This window comes from Maylandia zebra, linkage group LG1 (genome assembly GCF_041146795.1).
Source record: "Maylandia zebra isolate NMK-2024a linkage group LG1, Mzebra_GT3a, whole genome shotgun sequence".
NCBI lineage: Eukaryota > Metazoa > Chordata > Actinopteri > Cichliformes > Cichlidae > Maylandia > Maylandia zebra.
In genome coordinates this window covers 5,003,519-5,027,839 of record NC_135167.1, presented here as the reverse complement: position 1 = coordinate 5,027,839, position 24,321 = coordinate 5,003,519, and the positions used below count along the sequence as shown (strand labels likewise).

The 24,321-nt window shown below is 38.7% G+C and overlaps 1 protein-coding gene across 3 annotated transcripts; it reads left to right on the top strand.

Moving 5' to 3' along the window:
- The first annotated feature begins 1,440 nt into the window (after nt 1–1,440).
- Nucleotides 1,441–23,795, top strand: adgrg1 (adhesion G protein-coupled receptor G1). Of its 3 annotated transcripts, none has more exons than XM_024804348.2 (15): nt 1,441–1,829; nt 12,260–12,334; nt 13,338–13,609; nt 13,933–14,119; nt 14,353–14,392; nt 14,585–14,663; nt 15,719–15,841; nt 16,034–16,150; nt 17,079–17,121; nt 17,232–17,338; nt 17,509–17,624; nt 17,706–17,968; nt 18,047–18,146; nt 18,373–18,650; nt 22,110–23,795. In XM_024804348.2, exons 2-15 carry the CDS (start codon nt 12,289–12,291, stop codon nt 22,235–22,237), a joined length of 1,899 nt encoding a protein of 632 aa, XP_024660116.2. In that variant the 5' UTR covers nt 1,441–1,829; nt 12,260–12,288; the 3' UTR covers nt 22,238–23,795. The 3 variants fall into 3 exon arrangements, with proteins under 3 accessions (XP_024660116.2, XP_024660110.2, XP_024660104.2); XM_024804342.2 differs by having other exon boundaries at nt 12,265–12,334; nt 14,350–14,392; nt 22,110–23,793; XM_024804336.2 differs by having other exon boundaries at nt 1,766–1,829; nt 14,350–14,392; nt 22,110–23,794.
- Nucleotides 23,796–24,321: the final 526 nt, after the last annotated feature.

Sequence of the window (24,321 nt, the reverse complement as noted above, 5' to 3'; positions counted from 1 at the left end):
ACACAAGACAGTGCACGAAAAAAGATTTTGAACATATACAAGCATACACTTTGTGCATGTGTGCACCTTGAAAAAAGGTTATGTCTATATTTTGTGCAGCTTTGGGGTTTCTTGAAAGTTGCCAGTAGTAAGACACTCAAGCCTTTGTTGCTTGATATCTTGCAACATAAAATTTCTCGCGATTAGGAAGAATTGCCTGCTGAGTCATAAACTCAGCTCAAATATGTAGAGTAATACTTCTCCTAGTCTCATGCAGCTGAAGATTATTTTATAAACTAGTTGATAGAATGTAATCTATCTTGGACACCACAAGGAAGGAACAGTGTTACAGCTGTTCGTAATGTTACACTTTTGTTTTTTGTAATTAAGGACACCGAGGGCCTTGGTTGTCTGTTGTTCATGCTAAATATCACATTATAACAAAATTTTAGTCTTTTGCACTTCACCTGTGGGGTTTTCTCATTGATTTCTTTGCATCTCTGTTCAAAGCATCTCCAAGGTGAAGCTGTGGTTTGTGGTGATATTTGAAGTCTAAAAGCATGCCAGCTGCTTGTGGCATTGACGTTGTACAGTCATAACTGCCTTCCTGATATCAGTATCACAAAAAATAAGTCACTTTTATGGCATGTTGATCTATTGATAAGGTGGAGACAGGCCTGCCTTTTCAAGTGTTCAGGCACTTAAGAAGTAGCCTACTTAAGTGGCATTTAAGCACGCATAGAATAACTGATTTGCGCTTTTAAGCAATGCCCAACTCAGAACAAACCTTCCCACAGTGAACAAAATAAATCGATATGAATAAAATTATAAATTTTAGGAGGTTTATAAGATGTGATAACAAAGCATAATGTAATAAATGTCTATATGCCAATAACAATCGCATTAAGTGGGTAGTTATTCAATAAAGCTATGCAGTGCTGAGGTTTGTCCCCTTGAGAATGTTCTTAGAAGTAGAATGAGTAATTGGATTCTCGCCTGTCCTCTTCAGTTCAGCCCTCTCTTTCTCTCTCGCTCTCTTCTGCTCCCCCCCTCCCCCCAAGATCCAGGGATAGTCACTCTGTCTGGCTTTCCGTTGAACACCTTGCTGCTGTGACAGCAGTCAAGTGAAACTCGGAATTTTAAAGAGAGGGAGAGAGAAATACGGACAAAATTGCGTGGCTTCAAAATAAAAGCACCAATGACCAAAGTGTGAAATTGAAACTTAGTCAAGTTCAGTTTCCTAAAAAATATAGGTAACTAAATTACTCTATGGCTAAATTTAGTTCTTGTTTTTTTTAAAGATGCATATGCTTTTAACAAACACATAGAATCTGTCTGAGATTACAAGATTAGTTTTTTGCATTATTTAATTATTATTTATTTATTTATTTTGCTTAGGTTTTATTTTGAAAGTCTAAAGGAAAAGTTCCCTTATTATAGTAAACTCGACAGCTGCCGGCGCGGACACCTAGTTATCTGTGGACAGGCTTCGCGGTGGTCGGCTTCAATTATCGTTTTACTGGGACACTTTTTTTAATCGCTCACTTTCCTTTAAAAAACAAAACAAAAAACGTTTTCACGGTTTCGAACTGCTGCTGCCGCAATTACCGGGAAAAAAAAATAGCAGCAACGGTCCAGGATGAACTTTTCCTTATCCCGGTTAACATTTTCGCTTCTTTGATTGGAGAATCCCGGGCGTGTGGAACTACACTTTTCCATTTTTAGTGGGTTCACTGCGAGTGGAACAGTGGGCGAAAGTGTTAGGTGAAGACTTTGAACATCATAAAGCGTGGTGGTGATTTTCACGAGGAGACCTGAAACCTCGAATACTGACGGGGGAAATATTCAAGGTAAGCCTACGCGCTCATGGAAGAATAATGCTGCATATGTTGGTTGGCTTTAGAAACCTAGGCTAAAGTTAAACACACACACATATGTATATATCACATTATCTCTCGCTCTCTCTATATATATATGTGTATGTGTGCGTGTGTATAGAGAGACAGAGAGATATGTATATATCACATTATAGATAGCTAGATAGACGTGTGTGTATCTATTTATGTATGCGTTTGAGTATCTCTGATATACATTTGCACCTCAATTAATTTATGAAAACATTTTGTGAATAAAATATAAACTAAAATAATCTTACTAAATAATCTTTGTGCTATAAAGTGATAATTAATTTACAAAAACATTAAAAAGGAGAGAGATACTAAGGCTCATTTGTTACATGCCCTGTAAGATAATAATGGTGGTTCAGTGTTAGTATTTATTATAAATGGCTTGGTTAACAGTGGTCGACCCATTTTTAATGTGTTATTTTGCCTTGTTTATTTCACATTAATTTCTTTTTTCATTGCTTATGTGCGTGCTTGAGCTAGGAATACATCAGTGCGCTGTTTACAGTAAAAAGGTTGTGACATTGGTTACCATTTTCTTCACCTCTCTCAGCCTGTATCTGTACAAAGAGGTGATGTCTGGGTTCATGCTGCTGCCTGAAGGCAGCCATCAAAGGTAGTGATAACAGCTCGAACTTGCTCTCCTTACAGCTGTAGCGTGCGGTTTCCTGTCAGTGATGAGATGCACAATCAAAAGACTTCACTCATGTAGAAAAAAAAAACTCCTGAACAACAGAAGATGGGCAATGGCCCAAATTAAATTAGATAAAGCAGCACATGCAGATATGAGAACTACTGGAAACTGAAAGTGATAAAGTAACAAATGAGAAGGGTATTTTTTTTAACCATTCATCTTGAGAAATGCAAATGCTGCTGTGGTTGTGTGACTCATTGCAGAAAGCGCTTCTCCTTTGTGCTGACTTCTTTTTTTTTAATAATGAGGAAAAGAAAGCCGTTGATGGCGAACCAAAGCCCTTGGCGATCACCTAAGGCCACACTGGGGGTGATTTAGACTTAATAATATGCAGTCTTTTGTCCGTGCCAGAGTTCGTATGTGTGTTGTTTTATTGATTTATTCATATCCCCGAAGGAAATGTGTGCAGCATTCCACCTGCTCCTCCAATTTCCTCGCAGAGTATGTCGAGATACAGATAAAGGAGCCATGTAATCACATGCACAGACATGCACCCTGCATCACTGTGGTGCTATGGGAAGGTATGCAAGGTCCAATGCAAATGTACCCTCAGGAACATTCCCCACGACCCATATTCCACCTAACCTTGAAAAATATCTCCGCATTCCTGCTTTGACTCAGCTTTCCTGGGGTTTAGTTGAGTGTCTGCTGCATGTGGTGAGATGAGAAAAAACAAACAACTTATTACAAATAGAATCTCACTTTGAGACTCATTCAGTAGCCGCTCAGCGTTAGTGCTGTAAATCAACATGACAGCAGCAGCACTGCTGGGCCCGTTGCTTCATGTAATGTGCTTCAGAAAAACAAAAACGTCTTATCTTTTAGGAAACGGTTGCACAAAAGTGTAGCCCAGTGAAGTCTCCTCCTAGCAGCACCATTTAAGCCAGTGTTAGAAAAGGCTTGAAATGCTTATTAAGGACCCCTTTTTTGTCCCTTAATTGATTCTGTCATTTTTCTTGATGAAAAATCATATAGAGCCATAAAATAAGTAAATCCAAACACATACGTACGTTTCAATGCAATCAGCGAATATTCTAATTTAAAAGTAAGTGACAGCTTTGTAAGTGTAAGCTGTCAGTATGGGTGTGCACAGTTCTTTTAACCACTGGCTGAACCAGCCTCTGAATCAGCCAGTGGTCTTTGACCCTTATTCATGCTCGCTGTCACTTCAGCTCTAAAGCCTGACAACAAAGAGCAGCTTTTGTTCCCTGGCTTACTCTTCTTCCATGCACATTCTTTGCTGCTTCACTCTGCTGCTTGTAGACGAGTGGGGTGAATTTAGATTGAAAACTGCCACAGGAAACAAACTCAGGCTACTTTAAAGGCACATTCATAATAAATATGTTAATATGTCTATAATTTAAAATGCTCCAGCTTGTTCCAAGACTGAGGGTAAAAGAAATGGTGAAACTGGATGGGTCGTTTTTTTTTTTCACATATTTAACTCAGGTGACTAGTCAGCAGAATAGAAGGACAGACATGAAAAGCAGTGACAGAAAATGTTACCCTGAGGTACTTTAAATCTTTGAGAATGACAGGAAATGGTATTTTCAAGGTACTTTTACTGAAACCAGGTCACGTATATCAAAGGGTTTAATAGGAGGTGCTTATCATTTGTAGAAAACATTCTCATTAACTCATGAAAGATTAAACTAAGAATAGACTAAAAATGTAAATGTTGCCCCTTTTCACAAGTGAATTGTATAATGTGATACCTAAGTCTTGTGAGATGTGTATATGAAATAAACATTTACTTTTGAAGAGAAATGCTAATGTGAGCATCCTAGCATGCCCTCAGTGGCAACGCTGAAATGCTGATCCTAGCAGTTTCGTCTACTGTCGTCAGAGCTTCATCTTTTCGTGTTTGGTTGAAAATCAACCCAACTGACAAGTAAATTATAATTCACTAGAAGATAAGTCTGTCACACGCATTTACATTAAGATACTTTTGGTATACTTCGTTGCTCAGTTATGGCTATATCTAGCAAATGTGTGTGCTGCATAGATGCTAGAAGTCGTGGCGTGGGCTGTGTCCCAAAATAACACAACACACTTAACATCTAGCCCACATTGCACAGGTCTTTGTCTGAGGCGATGCAACGCGTTTCAGTTCATCTGCTAGAGGTGTGAATTACCAAAGACCCAAAGGGGCAATATTATCATAATACCCAACTCAATGATACAATTTATTGTGATTCTGATACTTTTGCTAAATATTGCAATAAGTTATTGTGATATATTGTGTTTTATCATATATTTTCTGTTGCAAATGATGTCTTCAGTCATTTTTTTCTACAGCAAAGTGTGATTGTTAATCAGCCAGACTGACCAACACAGTTTATTCAAACTTGTAATTAAAGTTGCATGCACCTGACAAACTGAACTTTTTCTATTGCAATCTAGTCCAGTTTACTGACTAACTAAAATACTTTCTATTTACTTACCAATTCAATGCAAACATGTAGACTATTGTACCATTAAATAAGTCTTGAACCTAGAGAGTGATCACCATTTCTGAGATGTGAGGTGTTGTATGAATCCAGTGCCTGTGATGTCCACATGTGTCAGGTTAATGCAACCCTTTCTGCTGTACCTTTCCTCAACTTTGCACTTCCCTTCTCTGTAGAACCTAGGTGTGGCTGTATACATGAAAAAGCATTGAGATGGTGTCAAATATCTGGATCCCATTGTCTTCATCAAGACCAGGTGATCGATATGTTATCTTCTTAGCTCACTCTGAATTGGGAGGTAGCTCTAGTGTTTACTTTGGCATCCATGGCTGATTATTTTCAGACTTTTTACTATCATACAGTACTCTTTACAAATCCATCTACTTTGTCTTGCCCTTGTAAGAAAAAAATAAGTCCATGTGTCTGATTTAGATGTAGATGGCACTTTTTTGGTTTTCGTTCTTTTGCTTTATATCACCCACACCAAAAAGTACCAGTAGTCAGTACTTCGTTTTCACATATGCCAGAACCAAAACAAGATTATGCCTGCCTAGAAAGGTAACTACACATTGCTGTCAACGCAGCCCATACAGTTGGAAGCGCTGGCCACAATGTTGATCACTACCTTAGACTACCTTATATTGTAGTACAAGCGTAAACCAGGTTGGTTATGTAGGTCAAAGTACAACCGCAGCAGATTTATTGGTACTCTAGCACAGTGTATTTGTGGTAGTAAACTGCTACCAAACATACACCGCAACTGTAAGTATAACAACTATAACCCTGCTTGATAACCAAGCGGTAGTCTCTATTGTAAAGGCATACATAAAACAAATTTAAACTACTGGATTTTTGAAACAGATTTGTCTCTTTATTATTATTACAATTACCTATCCTCAAGCTAGGGCTGCTCAATTAATCGAATTTTAATCACGATTACGATCTGGGCTTTCAACGATCATTAAAAATGACTGAGCCGATTATTAGCCCCTCCCTCGTGCTTTACTCTCACGCTGCTCCGTGTGGCAAATCAAGCGCACCTCTCTGCATTTCCAACATGTGTCACAACAATTAAGAAGACCCAAGGGAAGCTCGGAAAGCTATGCAGAAGTTATTTGGGGAGGAGAGTGACTGCCGTTGGTTGAAAAGAGAGGTAAAAGAAAAAAAACTTCAGTGGTGTGGAAACATTATGGGTTCTACTTGACGTGGATCAAGTAGACATAGTGTGTACACTTTGCTACAGTGTCGTAACTGAGAGCAACACTGCAAAGTTCACTAAACATAGATGTTTACATTTTTCATTTATTTTTTATATTGCAAACATTTGCACTGTTATCAGTATTTGCACACTATTTTATATTATTTTTTAAAGTCATTATTCAATACATTGTTATTGTTAACCCTTTAAATCCCTGTAGAACCTGAACCGCGTAAGCTAGCGCAATAATTTGTTTTGCATATGAAACCAGAGGAGTTGTACTTACATCTTATGCCATCAGCTTGTCCTCGGTCACGGTTCCCTTCCACATAAAGCTTTGCAAAAATTGCATAAAAAGCGCTTGCAGGAACAAAAAAATAATATTCCAGAAACACGCTTTGCCGATCCGATCAGCTGTTCGTAACACTTCCCACATTGAACAAGACGTCAACGCGAACTATCGCATGTCCGCCATTTCCTGTCCGAAACCGACTTCATTTTCACGGAAAATGTAGTTTTTTACTTGTAGGCCTTAAAAGCCTATACTGGTGTTTTTATAAGTCATGTTTGACTTTTCTGAATAGTTTCTGTGATGCTTAGAACTCGAATTGCACTGCTGGAAATAGTTTATTTTGATGCACATGCTGCTTTCTTTGCAAATTTGCATCATAGGATTGTTTTTTGTTTTTCCTGCAGTATATAAAAATTGATGTATCTCCAAAATAAAACTATGAAGACACTCAAAATAAATTTACTGTGGTGGGAAACTATGTTTTGCAACTTTTTTGTATTTAAAGTTTTGAGGGATAAGCCTCTTAAATTTCCCCAAGTAGAAATATATGTAAAAAAAAAAAAAAAAAAAAGATTTTCAATTGTTTTGTAGTTTATTGCACTTTTTTGTAATTAATGTAATTACTATGGACTTAATGCATACATATTATTAAAATATGGGCTATAACAGTTGTATAGCAACTTGAAATGCTCCCAAAAATGGCACTACAGCATGTAAAAAAAAATAATATAAGCTCTGGTGGACTTGGTTCTATGGTAGGTCTTAAAGGGTTAAATAAATATCGTCAAATAATCGAGATCTCAATTTCAGTGAAAATAATCGTGATTATCATTTTTGCCATAATCGAGCAGCCCTACCTCAAGCTTCACAGCCACTTCATTACTAACACCTTGGTAGTTCAAGGTTGGGCCCTCGGGCCTTCAGATTGCCTAAAATTTGCGTGTTAAACATTAGAGAAACAATCTTCAGAGATTTTTGTCCATATTGACACAATAGCATAACGCATTTGTTGCAGACTTCTCATGTCCACTTCTCAGTGTAGTTTATGTTTGATGAATGAGAATGAAGAACGGCAAAGACAGTCGGCCTTGATGAGCAGAAACGTTTCAAACTTTTGTGGCAAAATATATTAGGTTTGGATAATTCACTAGCAAATATAAAAGTGTTACATATCCATGTACCTTGGAACACAGATTGCGTACTCCGTCTGGTATCATTTTCTGCCATCTGTGTCACACATTGTTTTGACTTTTGTGCCATAGTGTGAGAACTTGTAAAGATGATTCATATAGGCAGGTGAGTCAGACCCACATATGTCATTACAGGAAAACAGAATCAAGCAGACGGGGGAATCACAAGTGTTGTCTCGTTAACACAGTTGTGGGTAGTTTGAATGGATGCATGTGTTCACATAAATGCTGAGGCAAAGGCTCTTATCATATCATCTTATAAATGTGTAGGAGTGACAAATGGAGTGAATTTAGTTTCTGGATGTGTGGAGTCTTTGTGCTGAAAGGTGAGAAATTCTAAGACTGCTACGGTATGCGAGCACTGCGTCTCACTAACACACTTCCACGTATGCCAGGCTTTGGTCATTGCATCTCTTTCACACCCACATTCACACAAGCATAGGAAGTGAAAGAAAAGGGGAAATTCTTGTGCTGAATTGATCCCTGGCCAGTGTACATGAACAATAGAGAGTGAGTGCAGAATTAGAGATAGTTTACACGACAAGCTGAAATATTGTGTAAGAGAGAGTGGATATATTTGTTTAAACTTTGCAAAGACTCGAACCCAATTATATAATTGCACATAAAAGATTTGATAATAGGCATCATTGTCACCTTAACTAAGCTTACAGTGTGTGTTCACTCTTGTAGCTCTGGGTGTGGTGACAGTGGCCATTTATTTTTAACCTCTGATCTCTTCGTAGATATAATGAGAAAACTGTAATGAGCAGTTCGTGGGTGATGCTGCTACAAATCATACACTAATGCTGTGTGTGAATTCATCACCACTGCGATGCACCTGATATTTCACCCCAACTCTAAATTTAAAGTTTGGGGATTGTGTTAAGTACGTATTGGGACCATGGACTCTATTATGAAGATGCAAACAATAAGACATAACAAATTAAGACAAACATTTTAAAGCCTCAAGATTGGCCTTCTTACCTATTTATTTATTTATTTATATAAATAGGAACTCTCTTTGATGATATGGGTAGTTTCTAAAATGTACTTTCATGAGAAATGGAACAGCTGACAAAGTAACCACACCCATGTTTATTCACAACTTCATTATTTCAGCTTATATGTATATATGTAGGAGGAGATCAGCTGACATTTTGAGCCAAACTAAATTAGGGTTTTGTGGAAGGATCATTTTGGGAATTTTAGCTCGAAAAAGTCCAAATTGGTGTGTAGGTGTAAAGGTCATATGTAGGACTTTGATGACACTATTGTCGTGTTTTTATAACCTTAGAATGATCCTTTTGTATCTACAGAGGGAGGGACTCCTGTTCCTCCGAGTCCACCAGGAGAGACAGAGGTGTGTGTTTAGGTTAAGGTACCACAACAGCTCATTTCTGTCCTAGCATGGTACCATGGTACAAGGGCCACCAAACAAGCTCATCACTTACTGCTTTTGAAGATTCATCAAAGCTTTGGTCTCTTGAGCTTTCGTTTCCGTTGTAATAACATACATGAAACAGACCGATGGAATTGATGTTTTTCCTTAACAGATGTCTCTCTCATGAGACACACTGATAACAGCAATTATCCCATGCTCAAGCTTACTTCTTCTTAAGCCACTTCATTAAGCACACCTTGGTGTTACAAGGTTGGATCCTTTTTGCCTTCAGAACTGTTGTAACATATTCAACAAAAAAACATTCCTCAGATGTGTTGGAGCATATTGACATGATGATATTACACAGTTGTTGCAGACTTATCAGTTGCAAATGCGTGATGTGAATCTCCCATTTTGCATGTGCTCTGTTGGATTAAGATCTAGTGAATGAAGAGGCCATTTGAATTTGTGAAACGGTGCATCATCATCCTGAAATCAGTCATTAGATGATGGCTGTTCTGTGATTGTAAAGGGATGGACAACCATAGCAACAATACTCAGGGAGTCAGTGGCATTTTGGAAGTTATGTACAAAGACTCTACCACTACCACTCTGACCTGCTGACCTGTTGATACAGGACAGAATGCTTTTATTAACACCAAATTCTCACCCATCAAACTATTGCAACAGTTTATCGTCTACCTTTGGTGAACATATGTGGATTGTTATTTGAGTAATTGTTGCCTTCTTATCAGTTCAAAGCAAGCTCCTCCTCTGAACAACAAGATATTTTTACACAGAGAACTGCCGCTCAGTGGATATTTTCTCTTTTTCTGACCATTCAAGGTTAACCGTAGAGATAGTTGGGTGGAAAAAATACAGTAAATTGACACCACCAATCACATCGTTTTCAATATCTCATAAATCACTTTTTTCCTGACATAGAGGCTGAAATTATGATACAGAGCTCCACAATGAATCATGTTATTATATCATATTGTATCATGCTATTCTAGTAAAAGTTGTAATTCAGATAAATAAGTTTTCTAAAGATCCTAAAGCCTTGATAAATGAAAAGACAGTAACATATTTTAAACTACAATATCTGTTTAACTGAGGCAGAGAAATATTACTGCACTCCTTCCTGGCAGGTCACTATATTACACATTAGTTTCTCAAGCATGCACCGCTTGAAGTTACACCTTAGCAACTTTTTTGCTTTTGTCACTTTTAAATTATCAGAGAACGAAATGCCAAAACCACACTTTGACACGGAAAATACAAAGGTTTCATTTTCACACGTCTTTGTGTTAGATAACTGAACTGAAAAGTAAACTGTGGGATATTTTGATATTGTCTTCTTGGCTTCATTTCAAGAAGATATCTTATGTCAAACCACAGTTCTGCATCACAAGAAGTGTCGCAGCTGAGAGAACTGGCTGGTGTGACGTGGCATCTTCACAGGAAAGCTAATGTTCAGCTGTCGCTCTCAAACTAAATGCTTGAGTAACAAGTGGTGAGGCTTGTGTGTTGACTGGGATGACCATAGTGAAGACATGTGACACAGATAACGATAGAACAGACTAACGCTCTAAAATTTAGAGCATTCTCATGTTGGTATATATAAGAAAATGCAGTTAATTCAATATGACTTTATTTACATGACAGATTATTATCTCAAGGCAATTTGTACTGTAAGCTAAAAACCCTACTGTTTTTATAGAGAGAATCCTAACAACAGACATCCTCTATGAGTAAGTATATGGCAATGGTGGGGGTGAAGAACTCTCTTTTGACACGAGGAGACCTCAAGCAGAACCAGGCCTTGGGAGGGGCAGCCAATTGCATTGACCAATTTGGGTGTCAAGAGAAGGAAAAGGGAGGAAAGAGGAAGATATAGAGGCAAAAAAACAACAAAGAACTGAGCATGTTAACATCACCGACTTATCAAACTCTAAAACTGAAGCCAGGCCAATAGAGCATCAGTGAAAGTGCCGCATAATGCAAAAAAGTAAGGTAGCATTTTGTGTGTTCATCAAATAAACCTCCTGTTTGTGTGTGTTTGTTTGCTTATTTGTATGTCTCTGTGCATTAATGGGTGGGTTGTGCAAGGCTTATATCTTTCTCAAGTATCGAGTGTGGGTGTTATAAATAGCAAGCTGTCCTCTCAGGATATGCAGTGTGATATTTCCCTGTCTTTCTATTGTTCTTTTTTCTGTCTGTCTGCCTGCTTTGTCTGTGGTTCAACAGGTTCCTGTCTGCTTTTTTGATTATTTTCCAGACATTCTCACTGTCACGCATACCATGCAGTAAACCCACGCGACGTGGTCACAGATCTAGTATTTGTTAGGTTTTAACTTCCACGCTATGAGCTTGTCTGGATGTGGTGATGTAAAGCAATGACACCAGACTAGGATGAGTTTCCGTCTTTGGTTGAAATTGAAAATGACAAAAATGCATTTGTGGTTATTTGAGACATGTCCGTCTGTTGACAGTCATGTGATTCTCTAATATGATGCAAAGTGGATTTTTTTCAAAGAAAATTCCCAGTTGTATATTTTTCTGCTTTAGACACTAACTGGTGGTGGACATGGAAACTGTCAGTATAAGCTTGCTTGACTATTCAGCACTTGACCTTGGAGGAAAAGCAGCTCACTGTAGGGTTATGGAAAGACTGAATTGCTGATGCATGTGTATGTGTTCTCATTCCCGTTACAAGGGGAAGACTGTTTCCATTGATAAGAGCTTAGAAAGGTCGCTGTGTTTATTTTGAGGCTGAACTCATTTGTGTTCACTGATATATAAGGACAGATAACAAACCAGGCGTCCAAATGAGAATGGTATCACTAAGAAAATGTCATTACATTAAACTGGGAACTTTTTGTTTCGTTTTTTTATGACTTCATGTAAAAAGAATGTAATTGATATGCTTTTTTTATTTGTTCTAACATTTTCTATATGTGGTTAAAATTGGCTGCAAATTAACACTGTGCTCTTTCATTTAACCATGCACACACACACACACACACACACACACACACACACACACACACACACAGTTTTAGCCACTGATTTTAATGGTGCTAAATTGCTGTTCTCCTTGCATAAGCATTTACGCAGTTATAAATTTGTTCCCCTTTTAAAACCGTTTCACTTTTTGTATTTCTGCAGAACAGGTGTTAGCAACCGAGCTGCAGCCGATGGATAATCTGAAGTTTGCGCTCTTCTTAATCATCCTCACCACTGGTAAGATCTTAGAGATACTTTATCTTGTTCATCATAAAGCAAACTGCATTCATGTTGTGCCACTTCCTACATTATACGTTATGTTGCCCTTTTTATAGATATTCTAGAAGAGACATTAAATGAACATGACAGAATTCTCAAAAATATATTAGATTATCAGTTTTTCATAGCATTTCCTTTATAGTATTTTTCTCTATGTGACCTCTGTTTGTGAGCATTAGACAACTAGAGTGCCTCAGATAGTAAGGAAATACTTTGCTGACACAGGAGAGTTAAAGCTTCCACTACCACAAGAACTCTTCGGTCAGTATCATAAAGCAAGGCAGGACACATGGGCTCCAATAGGAATCAATGCAACGCCGAGCTCATGAACTGATCATAAGTTTAAAATTTGTAAATTGTAACTGTGACCTATTACCCAAGTGCTGGCAGACACACATTCATTTACATGTCAGTTTTCTGCCCTGAACCTAAAGTCTAGCCAAAGTAGTGACATTTTAGCAAACAATGCAGGTAGATGGCAGGATTGTGTTACTGAATGCGGAGGTGTAGTATTCATTGCTTTCAGTCATGTAACCAAAGCAAAGCCCTGGAGGAGGAAAATAATATAGCGACAACATGCTAGGAAACACTCAGTACTATAGAACTGCAATACAACCCACTAAGTTTCCCAGTAGCTTCAAACCACAAATATTTAAATCACCTCAGTGAAGAGAAGTGAAAAATATTATTTGAGCACTTGTAGTCCACATTGCAAAGTCCCTGCAAGAGGTCTACTTTAGAAATGCTTAACTTCTCTCTCTTGAATAATCCCTGCCCTTAAACTACCACCAGGATGAAAGCACATACAGTAGAGTGCAGCAAGAGGGTTGTTTTTATCATCTGGACTGGTCACTAATACCATTGTGAAGTAGACGAAATTTTTCATTTTCAAAACAAGTGGGAGAACCAATTAGCTAAATGTGTTAATTATGTTTTAATACTGTGTGCTGTATTTTAACAGTTTCCAGTAACAATGACAATGACCTGGACTGGAACTTTTGCGGCACATGGCACCATGGCAACAACCCCCTGAGCCTGAACCTCAACATCTCTACTGGCTGTAAAGGAATCTCCATTTCAGCCAATGAGAGCTTTCTGTCCATCAACGGGCAGATCACAGCCCAGTGTAGGCGATCTGAAGTGATTACCTTCAAGCACCTTGGACTTGAGTCAGGGGAGGACATCAAGTTCTGTCTGGACTGGGAGCCACTGCTGGACCAGTTAATGCTGACAGTAAGTGATAACAATTTTTAAATTTAAGTGTGGGTTCTAAATGCTATTTTTTTTTTTGTTTCATCATTTGACACCCATTATTTTACTCAATAACATTAAAGTTCAGGAGAACTCAACTAAAAATGAGCGTGAGGTAGTTAAATGAAAGATGTGGAAAAAGCACATGTGTATAATAATATACCACCACCACATTCTAAAAGCCATATAACAAAATGTAAAATTTATATGATGTTCTGTACACTGCATACACTACACTAGCTAAATTCAAGATTATTATGATAATTTCTGTTTTTTGTTTTTGTTTTTCCTGTTGTGATGTTCAGGTAGGAGAGAAGAAGCTTATTCTGTGCTCACCTGCAAGCCTGCAGGGTAACTGCTGCACTGACCTGAGTGATGGCCAAAACACACAAGAAGCAGACTACGGCATCCTCAATACCGAGATTAATCATGATTTCATCACCGACAAAACACGGATGGCGTACAACTTTCAAGCACATTCCACCAACTACAGTAAGGAAGATTACACATATTGTGTCAGCATATTCTTGATAGAAAATCTGTGAATGAAATATATTTAGCAAAAAATAAAATTGATGTTCTGTACTGTTTTATTTGTTCCAATAACTCAGTTTGTCTGTAATGTTGTTCATATTTAGCTTTGCTGAACCAGCATTTCAGATTTCTGTTATCAAGTGCAGCATGTCAGAATCAGAACTTTCTCTTCTTTTCTGTTTTTGCAGCAGAATTATGTGAACAGGCGAAACGGGAATCCGGCCCCAACAAGTAATTTCCTCTCTTTTCCTCACATGCACCAGTTTATTGCAGGGATATCATGGCAGGATGTTGTAGACTGAAGTACACAAACTTTGATTACAAACGAGGAGTGAAGACATTAGCTGTCTGATGTAATATTGCTCCATTCAAATGAAACATGACAAACTTATAATCATGGCTGTGCCTGATGTTTGTGTCCAGGTGTGCTGAGCCTCCATACGCTCACAAATCTGATGTGGAGATGAAGGAAGATTTCAAAGGCCACAGCGTCACATCACCTGTAAGACAAACACACAAAAGTTAAAGAGACTTGTCTTCAGATTAACCTTTTCTTTTTCAAACCAACCAGTGTGAGAAGGCTTTGATGATTTATTTTTAGAGAGTGGATGCTCTTTGTGATAGTGTGTCAGCTGTTGTATTGCAGTGTTACTGTTCTGAACTACCTCATCTTACAATCTCATTTAATTATAGCTACATTATAAAAAAGATAAAATTGAACAAAATTTTATTTGTAATAAACTATACTGAAACAAAATGAAATTTATTAAATTTCAATTATTTTTCAAAAAAACATTTGCAGTTCATTGTAATTCATTTATGTCGCCCACTGTGGCACACAGATATATTTTTATAGGTTAAGAGGAACACAGAGGGCAGAAAACATGTCAGGTTTTGGATTTGTGTACACTCAGTAGTGTCAGTTATTATTTGGTGTAGTAATGAGTTTAAAAACTGGAGGAGTGAAGAATGAAGTTAGCCTTACCTTTGCTTTCTTTAGTGCTCAGGCTGTGATGAAATGCAACCTTTCCTCCTTAGACACACAAAAATGTCCCGCTCTGCAGAGTAATATCACCTCTTAAATCCAATTATTAGGTTTCTGTAGGTTTCACCTGAATCACACATCTGCAGAAGTGAGGTTTCACTTTCAGTCATACGACTGGGATGAAGATTCATATTTTTAGAGTTTGCACTGCTGACATTAGCAAAAAACCTTCTTTGCATCTGAGACTGTGTGCTTCCATTTTTAATCCAGACTTACTTTACAGCACATTTTTGAATAACCTAGAGTATTCATGCAAGTAGAGGGGAGAAGTGATGTAGTACAGAAAATAGGGTGGGAGGTTAGTCACATAAAAGTGACTGATGGCAGCATTCTACTGACCATTACAGGATGGTGTTGAAAGCTGACTTTTTTTTTCCTCTAAACGACCCTAAAATAGAGTCATTTAGTAACCCAACAATCTCAAAGCAGAGCCACAAGCAGAGCTGCAGAGTGAAGCAGGTTTTGCTTACATTGTAAAAACTCACAGTTCTTATATGTGCTGTCTTTTCCAGGCCATTGCTGGTAGACCTGTCAAGTCCAATATCACTGTCCACCTCCCTGCTGCCTTAAAACAAGCTGTGAAAAATGTTAGCAATGTAGCCTGCACTTTCTTCAAGAACATCTCCCTGTTACAGGTAAGGCTGTTTGCCTTCAGTCGATACAGGCACATATGACAGGATTTCAGGTGACCTTATTTAGCTGTCAGCCTGCAATTTTTTCCAGTGTTCACATTTGCGATTCTATCTGGAATACTTTTGTTGCTTTGTGTGCAAATATTTATGCTGCATTGTGTAAGATGAAGGTCAAGTTGTGTGTGTTTGTTTCAGGAGGCTCACAAAACTGCCAAGCCTATCAATGATGTGGTGGAAATCACGGTGGAGAACGAGATCATCAGAAATCTGCCTGAACCCATTAGGATAGATTTTTACCATGAAGCCGTATCTGTAAGTTTGTGTGTTTCTGTGGCGTTTAGCCTGTATCAGTATGCTCCCCACCCACTTTATATTACTTAAAGCTACTTCCTTAAACTGACACTTACTGTACCAAATAGTAACTGCTGAATTGACTGCAATGTGCTGCAGTGCAAATATCAGTAAACACTCAGGGTGACAAATATGGCTTAGGTGCAGAAAACAAAAGCAAAATGCTGTTAAGTTCTGTAATATCAGCCTGTTGACCTCAAAGGTGCAACAAGCACAGAAACCATGTGTAGCAAAAATAGACTGCGGTCTTAATGCGCATAGTTTCTGTGAAGTAGTCATGGTGACACATGAAACTCCCTGTTTTTATGTTAACTGTGATCTAAACATTCTTTAGCATTATGGCGATACACAGTAAGCCAGATTATGTATGCAGCAAATAGGAAACAACTTTAAAGGAACTAAAATGTAGATTTTTACCATGAAGCCGTATCTGTAAGTTTGTGTGTTTCTGTGGCGTTTAGCCTGTATCAGTACGCTCCCCACCCACTTTATATTACTTAAAGCTACTTCCTTAAACTGACACTTACTGTACCAAATAGTAACTGCTGAAATTGACTGCAATGTGCAGCAGTACAGATGTCAATACACACACAGGCTGTCAAATGTGGCTCAGGTGTGGATGCTGTTAAAAGACAAACAAGATGGTTTTTACTTCCGTGACGTCTGCATATCTACCTCCACGGTGCAGCAAACACACAGAAACCACTTATAGGTTTCTTTTCTAACCTTATGTCTGGCAGAAACAGACTGTTGTTTATGCAATTTATGAGGCTGTCTATTGCATCTGTGCAATGCACACAACAACACATAAAAGCACCTGTGACGTGGATATTCTTTGACATTGTGGTGACATTGCAGCTCATGTCTCTCCCCTCCTTCTTTATTTCAGAAAAGAAAAACAAGGGCATGTGTTTCATGGGACACCAGAAAAGGTTGGAACCATTTAGAGATGAATATTATGTGCTACTTTACATATTTATCTGTATTTTCGTTTATCATAATTTTCAGCAATGCGGATTGATTTGATATTTCCCTGTTGCAGATTCTCTGCAGGTGAACTGGTCGAAGGATGGATGTAAGACAGAACCGAGTGGGGTAAACCACACTGTGTGTCAGTGTAACCATCTGACGTACTTCACTGTGCTGGTGGTGAGACATGCGGATACACTGCTTTTCATACAACAAATAAACAACAGACAGAAACCAATAGTGATGAGATTAGTAATGATTTTTAAAAGATACACAGAAATCAACAGTCTTCATTGTACCAGTGTGTCTTGTGAAGGCCATGTTGCTCACTGCACTGTTTCCTATGGCAGGACCTGAATCGTCAACCAGTGCCCCACCTGCTGGAGCTTACTGTCATTACATATCTGGGATGTGCCGTATCTCTGATCAGCTGTGTTGCTCTTATAATATATCTCTGCAGGAAAAGGTACAGATGTTATTAATGTAATATACAATATAGATATTTTTTTTATTATTTTATTATTTTAACTTTCCACTAACTTTCAAGGAGGCGATCAAAGGAGCAGTCCTTGCCCATCCATGTGGGCTTAGCTGTGTCCCTCGCCTTCCTCAGCCTGATTTTTTTCTTCAATGGAGTCCTGGCTAACGTGGGAGGGGAAAGTGTGTGCACTTGGGTAGGAGCAGTACTTCACTACGCCCTCCTCTGCTCCTTCGCCTGGATGGGCATCGAAGTGTTGCACACTTTCTGGTTGGTCTACATGGTCTTCACCCCCCGTCTGAAGCCCTACATTTGGAACCTAGTTGGTTTTGGTGAGTTTCATTTCTGAAATGTATCTCATGACACATAAAGGTAAAGCACATGTAAGACTCTTGATTATTCTTTTCCAGCTCTTCCTGCTGTTCCCGTTGTCATCCTGGCTCCAATAGGTGATATTTATGGGCTCATAGAGGTGCCACCAAGCGAAGACCCTGAGAATCCATATAAGATGTAAGCCTTTCCTTATCTGATCTAAAATTATTTGGAAAGTGAATAAATACAAGCACATGCTTGTATTTAAAATCATGCTTTCAAGGCAACAGCAAAACATTTCAAGGGGATTATGGGAATCGTTAATAAAATGCTGAGCATATTTTGAACATCATTTGGCCTTTATATTTGCATTTTTATTCTGGATTTTTTTTTTCTTTGTCTTCTGACTGTTTGATTTTTCCAGGTGTTGGATGGATATAAATGAGAATAAAGGCTGGCTAGCTTTCTGTTTGACCAACATGATGACTCTGGCCCTCCTGGTGTCATCTGGCCTTGTGATGCTGTTCCTGGTCTACAGGCAGATCCGCACCAGGGATGAATGGAAACAGAACCGAGTGGCGTTTCTCAGCATCTGGGGCCTCAGCTGCTTATATGGGACCACTTGGGGTCTGGCCTTCCTTAAGTTTGAGCCCATTTCTACCTTTATTCTCTTCATCACCTGTATCCTCAACTCATTTCAAGGTCAGTGCTTTTGCTGTACAGTGATTCCAGATTACACTCCAGGTTTAAAATGAGATGTTATACTTAAGGACAAGTACCATAAGGATATTTTGCAGACCATCACGTGATAGATGAGCAGTTCGACAGTCATGATGACTGAGAGATGCTCTCACTCTCATACATTCTCCTACAGCTGTGCGAACACTGAACTGCTCCTGATAATACAGCTCACATGGACTCTTTGCTTTTCAGACAAAAACCAACATGGCCACTCACTTGTAAATATCCAGCAAAAGAAAAAAGGAAAAAAAAATTAAACTGAGGCATGAAATGCCATGCATCTTCATCTTTCAAAATCCTTCGGGAGTTTCCAGAGGCATTATATTATGCTGGATACCCCTAATTTGCATATAGAACCCTACACCTCAACTTTATGCAAATAAGGAATGTGTACCTCAACACCACATAGCCTGTAACACAATGCAACTTTACCTCAGTGTGTTATGTAGATGTTTTTGTAGCACAGTAGATGGAAACAATGGAAATGACAGACTCCTTGGACACATGCCATTGGCTTTACAAACATGATGAGCTCATGTTTATGAACTACTTTGCATTTGTTCTTATTTATGAATACATTCCAGAAAGCTGTCAAAAGAGGATGATGATGCTTCTCAACATTAAATTACATCATTGTCATCTAATAAATACACAGATCCAAAGAAAAAGTGACTTGGAATAACCTCCACGTGCTTTTATAGCTTTTAACTATTTATAGTCGGTTGTTAGATGGGAGTATATTCATTGTTGGCTCATACACTGTGACTGTACATGTGGAGCCAGTGGCCTATTGTATCAGTGTGGGAATGAGACAATGGCCATGATTAATCAAGGCCTTCAGTTGCTGTTGCCTATCAGAGACAAAGCTGTTTCCGCTCACATGCAGCATGCTTGTTTTTGATTCAGCACCAAATATGTGATTTATTAACCCCATTATTGCTGCATAGTGGTATCAGAATGTGTTCTATGCCAGCCATATAACATGCAGTGGCTAAATGCTACGTCTGTAAATGACCCTACCTACAGGTGTATTATTTTCTTAAACATAGAAACAATTTAGAGCCCAATCTAGCTGTTTGCTGACATGACATTATCTGCATTTATAATGGCTGTACGTTTGTATAGAATAGGATTCTCTGCAACTTCCTTGTTGCTAGCACACAAGCTTGGAATGGTACGAACACAAAGACCATCTGATCCAAGCAAAGGCAGGCAGCATAGAAATGACTAAACTATGTCTCGTAACAGTAAAACAAGATTAAAGATTATTTTTAAACTGAATCGTTATGATATCATTGTAAGAACTACCACATAAATGATACCACAGATTATTTATTGTATTATATTTTTGTCAGCAGAAGTTGTTGTAAATAATATGGTTTATTTTTTACAAAACAGAATATAATTTTTCATTTTCTGTTCATCATTTTTAGAGTCATTGTTCAGCTACATCCAGGCAGCTGATAAAAACACGAGTGTATTGGTTCACCTCTGTACACTGTAAAATAATTTATTTTCAAAAATTCTTTAAATAAAAAAATATTAAAATTATGCAATATCTTTGAGTTAAAAAAATATTTTAAGGCTTTTGAATGATTTTAGAAACACGTGAAGTGAGCTGTTCTGCTGAGGAATGATAAGATAAGATAAGATAAGATAACCTTTATTAGTCCCACACGTGGGAAATTTGTTTTGTCACAGCAGGAAGTGGACAGTGCAAAAGTTATGACGCAAAAATTAGAATACAATAAGAATAAATACAGTACACAGCTGTACAGAATAGAATAAAATAATATACTATATACAGTAGAATAAAATAGAATAAAAATATACAATAAGATAAAAATAGAATACGAATGCTATATACAACTGAGTAAAAATACAACGATGCCAGAAAAGATTATTGCACTTAGTGTTATTGCACATGTGTGGATGTGTGTGTTTGTTCAGTTAAAGTCTTTGTTGTGGAGTCTGACAGCAGTGGGGAGGAAAGACCTGCGAAATCTCTCCGTCCCACACCGTGGGTGCCGCAGTCTCCCACTGAAGGAGCTGCTCAGTGCTGTCACAGTCTGCTGCATGGGGTGGGAGATGTTGTCCATCAGGGATGACAGCTTAGCTGCCGTTCTCCTGTCACTCACCACCTCCACTGGGTCCAGAGGGCATCCTAGAACAGAGCTGGCCCTTCGGATCACCCTGTTCAGTCTCTTCCTGTCCCCAGCAGAGATGCTGCCGCCCCAGCAGACCACACCATAAAAGATAGCAGAAGCCACCACAGAGTCATAGAAGGTCTTCAGGAGTGGGCCCTCCACTCCAAACGACCTGAGTCTCCGCAGCAGGTACAGCCTGCTCAGCCCTTTCCTATAGAGGGCGTCTGAGTTATGAGTCCAGTCCAGTCTGTTGTTCAGATGAACACCAAGGTACCTGTAGCTGTCCACAGCCTCAATGTCCATACCCTGGATGTTCAGTGGTTGCAGTGGAGAATGCTTGTGCCTGCGGAAGTCTACCACCAGCTCCTTGGTTTTACTGGCGTTGATCTGGAGGTAGTTCAGCTGGCACCAGTCCACAAAGTCTTGAGTCAGTCCTCTGTACTCCTTGTCGTCCCCATCAGTGATGAGGCCGACTATTGCAGAGTCATCAGAGAACTTCTGCAGGAAGCACTGGGTGGAATTGTGGGAGAAGTCTGCAGTGTAGATGGTGAAGAGGAACGGAGCCAGAACCGTTCCCTGTGGGGCCCCCGTACTGCAGACGACCCTGTCCGACACACAGCCCTGAGTCCTCACATACTGTGGTCGGTCGGTGAGGTAGTCCAGGATCCAGGTAGTGAGGTGATGGTCCACTCCAGAGTTCTCCAGCTTGTCCTTCAGAACCGAGGGAAGAATAGTGTTGAAGGCACTGGAGAAATCAAAGAACATGATTCTCACAGTGCTTCCAGCGGTCTCCAGGTGAGCGAGGGAACGATGTAGGAGGTGAATGACGGCATCATCCGCTCCAATGCCAGGCTGGTAGGCAAACTGAAGTGGGTCCAGTGATGAGCTTGTTAGGCGCCGAAGCTGAGCCAGGACCAACCGCTCCAGGGTCTTCATCAGGTGGGATGTCAGAGCCACCGGCCTGTAGCTGTTGAGGTCCTTGGGGCGTGAAGTCTTTGGCACTGGTACAACACAGGAGGTTTTCCAGAGCTGTGGTGGCATTTACTGCAAATAACAGATATTAAAGGCTCATTTTTTATGTAGTATATCTGAGAACGTTTTGGCACTGACTTATTCTTACTGCAAATCATGCTCGTTTCCTGCTAGCATATTTACTGCAAATTTTCTGTCCCTATCACACTCACGTCAAAGATTTTTTAAAACAATCAGATACTGTGGCAACTGAGTAAAAACAATCCATTTTGAATCTTGGTTTCTCGTCTGTCGCTCACAGGTTTCTTCCTGATGCTGCGATTCTGCATGCTGGACTGGATGCAGAAGCAGGCTGGTGGCTCTGGTCTTGGCAGCAGCAGCACCGGATCTACCAGGCAGCACATGCTCCAGGCCCAGGAGAAGAGTTAAATGAACAAAGATGCAGAAGCCGGACTTTGAATGTAAAAATAATGCCAGTATACCACCAGTGATGGAGGAGCTGGAGGTTGACCAGGACGTTTCTCCTGGAGGAGTGTTCTGATGAAATGTGTCTGTCAGGGGTGGTAACTGCAGGAGAATATGAGCTACAGCTAAAAAAAAAAGGTACAGCAGGTTCTCCATATATCCTACGTTTCTTAACTCTGTAACTCGGTAGTAACGAGCACAAGTTAGCTGTACGGGCAAACACAAATATGACCTGCTGTGTAACTGTAAAAGTGAAGATGGGTCAGTATTCCTTCCCAAACATAATCCAGCTGCTGTAACTTCTCAAACTTTGAGTGTACAAACCTTTTTTATTCACTCTAAATTATTTATTCTTGAGCTTGTGTTCTATTTAGTAATCATTACAACAGGAGAAAAAAGAAACATTTTACAAAATATATTTGCTGTTTATTTATAGCTCTATATGTCACACATTCTGAGTTATAATTAATTTTGGTGGCGATTAGCTAAATATTATATATCAATAATTCACTCAAGTTGCATTACAAAAAGGCATTTAATCACTTGATTCTTTTAATTTAGGCCCGTGGCAAAGAAATGACAGTATCACTCAGGAACTCCTTAATCAGGCCTAAAGCCTGCGTTTGCAGAAAAGCTAGACTGGCTCTAGTTGTACAGGAGGGGGATGTCAAAGTTCAAACTAACGTATGTGAAATTAGAAATTGTAAGTTGGAAATAATTATGAATTATTCCCAACACGGAAATTGCGAGCAGGAATAGATGCAGGTTACTGTTCTATTGTATATAAAAAAAAGAAAGCTATATAATACTATTGACGATGTTTTGAACTTTAGATAAGCTTTTTATTTTATATTTTGTATCATGTATGCTTTTTTATAGCTGCTTCCTAAGTTGTTTAAAGTAGCACTTTAGATTTTCGGTCATTTAAACATGTACTTGTTGAGCCTCAGTGAGTTTTCTTTTGAACTGTTTTAATGTGCAGATGGTAAATTCCATATTGCATTTGTCCACACTGTAAATTAATAAGTGAATATTTTATAAATGAATCCAGAGTGACTGTTTTTCTTTTTTTCAAACCTGATTATCAGACCTTTGTCTTTAAAATGGGCCAAAATGCATTTATTTGGTTGGATGCGTTCCAGTATTAAATAGAAATGTAAAATTGTCATGTATTTCATTGGCGTTATGTTTCAGTCATGTCCAGCAGAACTCACATATGTAAGCTTTTAGATACTGTGATGTTTGCACTTTTTTCAAAATTTTAAAACTAAAATATATGTCACTCAATTTAATGTGTATATTTTGGTTTTCTGGATATATATTGACTTTTAATTAAAAAAAATCTTTTGGTTAAAAATGTCGAACTGCTGTGTGTTTGTGTAGATGCATGCCACACTGCACAACAAGAACATTTGCAGCTTGCTGTTTTCCTGTTCCCTCCCTCTTATCTGCTTCCTCCCCTGGGTTTTGTTTTTTCTTAATTGTTGCTTTCTTGCTGCTTGTTTTCCATCTCTATTGTGATACAGTGCGTACGTATTTGGTGGAAGAAGCCAGCCTGATACTTCGAAGAAAAAATTCATGGCTTTTCTTAATGCCTCAAAAGACTTTCATTAATAAATTTCATGATAGTGTTTTACATTTTTTTGCACCATAGCAATAAAATACATCCTTGCTCCTAGCATATGGATGTCACATTATTCTGTCTTTTCAGACATGGTGTCTTTCAGAGGACAGGTCTTTGTTCCAAAGATTCAATGGAAACATTATTTCATCATCCTTAACATGTAATATATTCATAATAAACTAAATAAAACAGAACACTTCACACTGACTTTCCCTATTGAAAGGAATAATAATACATTATATTAAATATGCAGGCCCTAGCCTGGCGACCCCTATTGGATACAGACACCCTGGTCAGGAGGGAAGTAGTGTTACCACTATGCCATCCAGCTGCTATATATACACATTGTGCCAAAATCAAGTCTTAAAATCATTGTTCAAATTCATAATTGGTCAATTTTAGTGTTTAAAGGATAAAACGATTA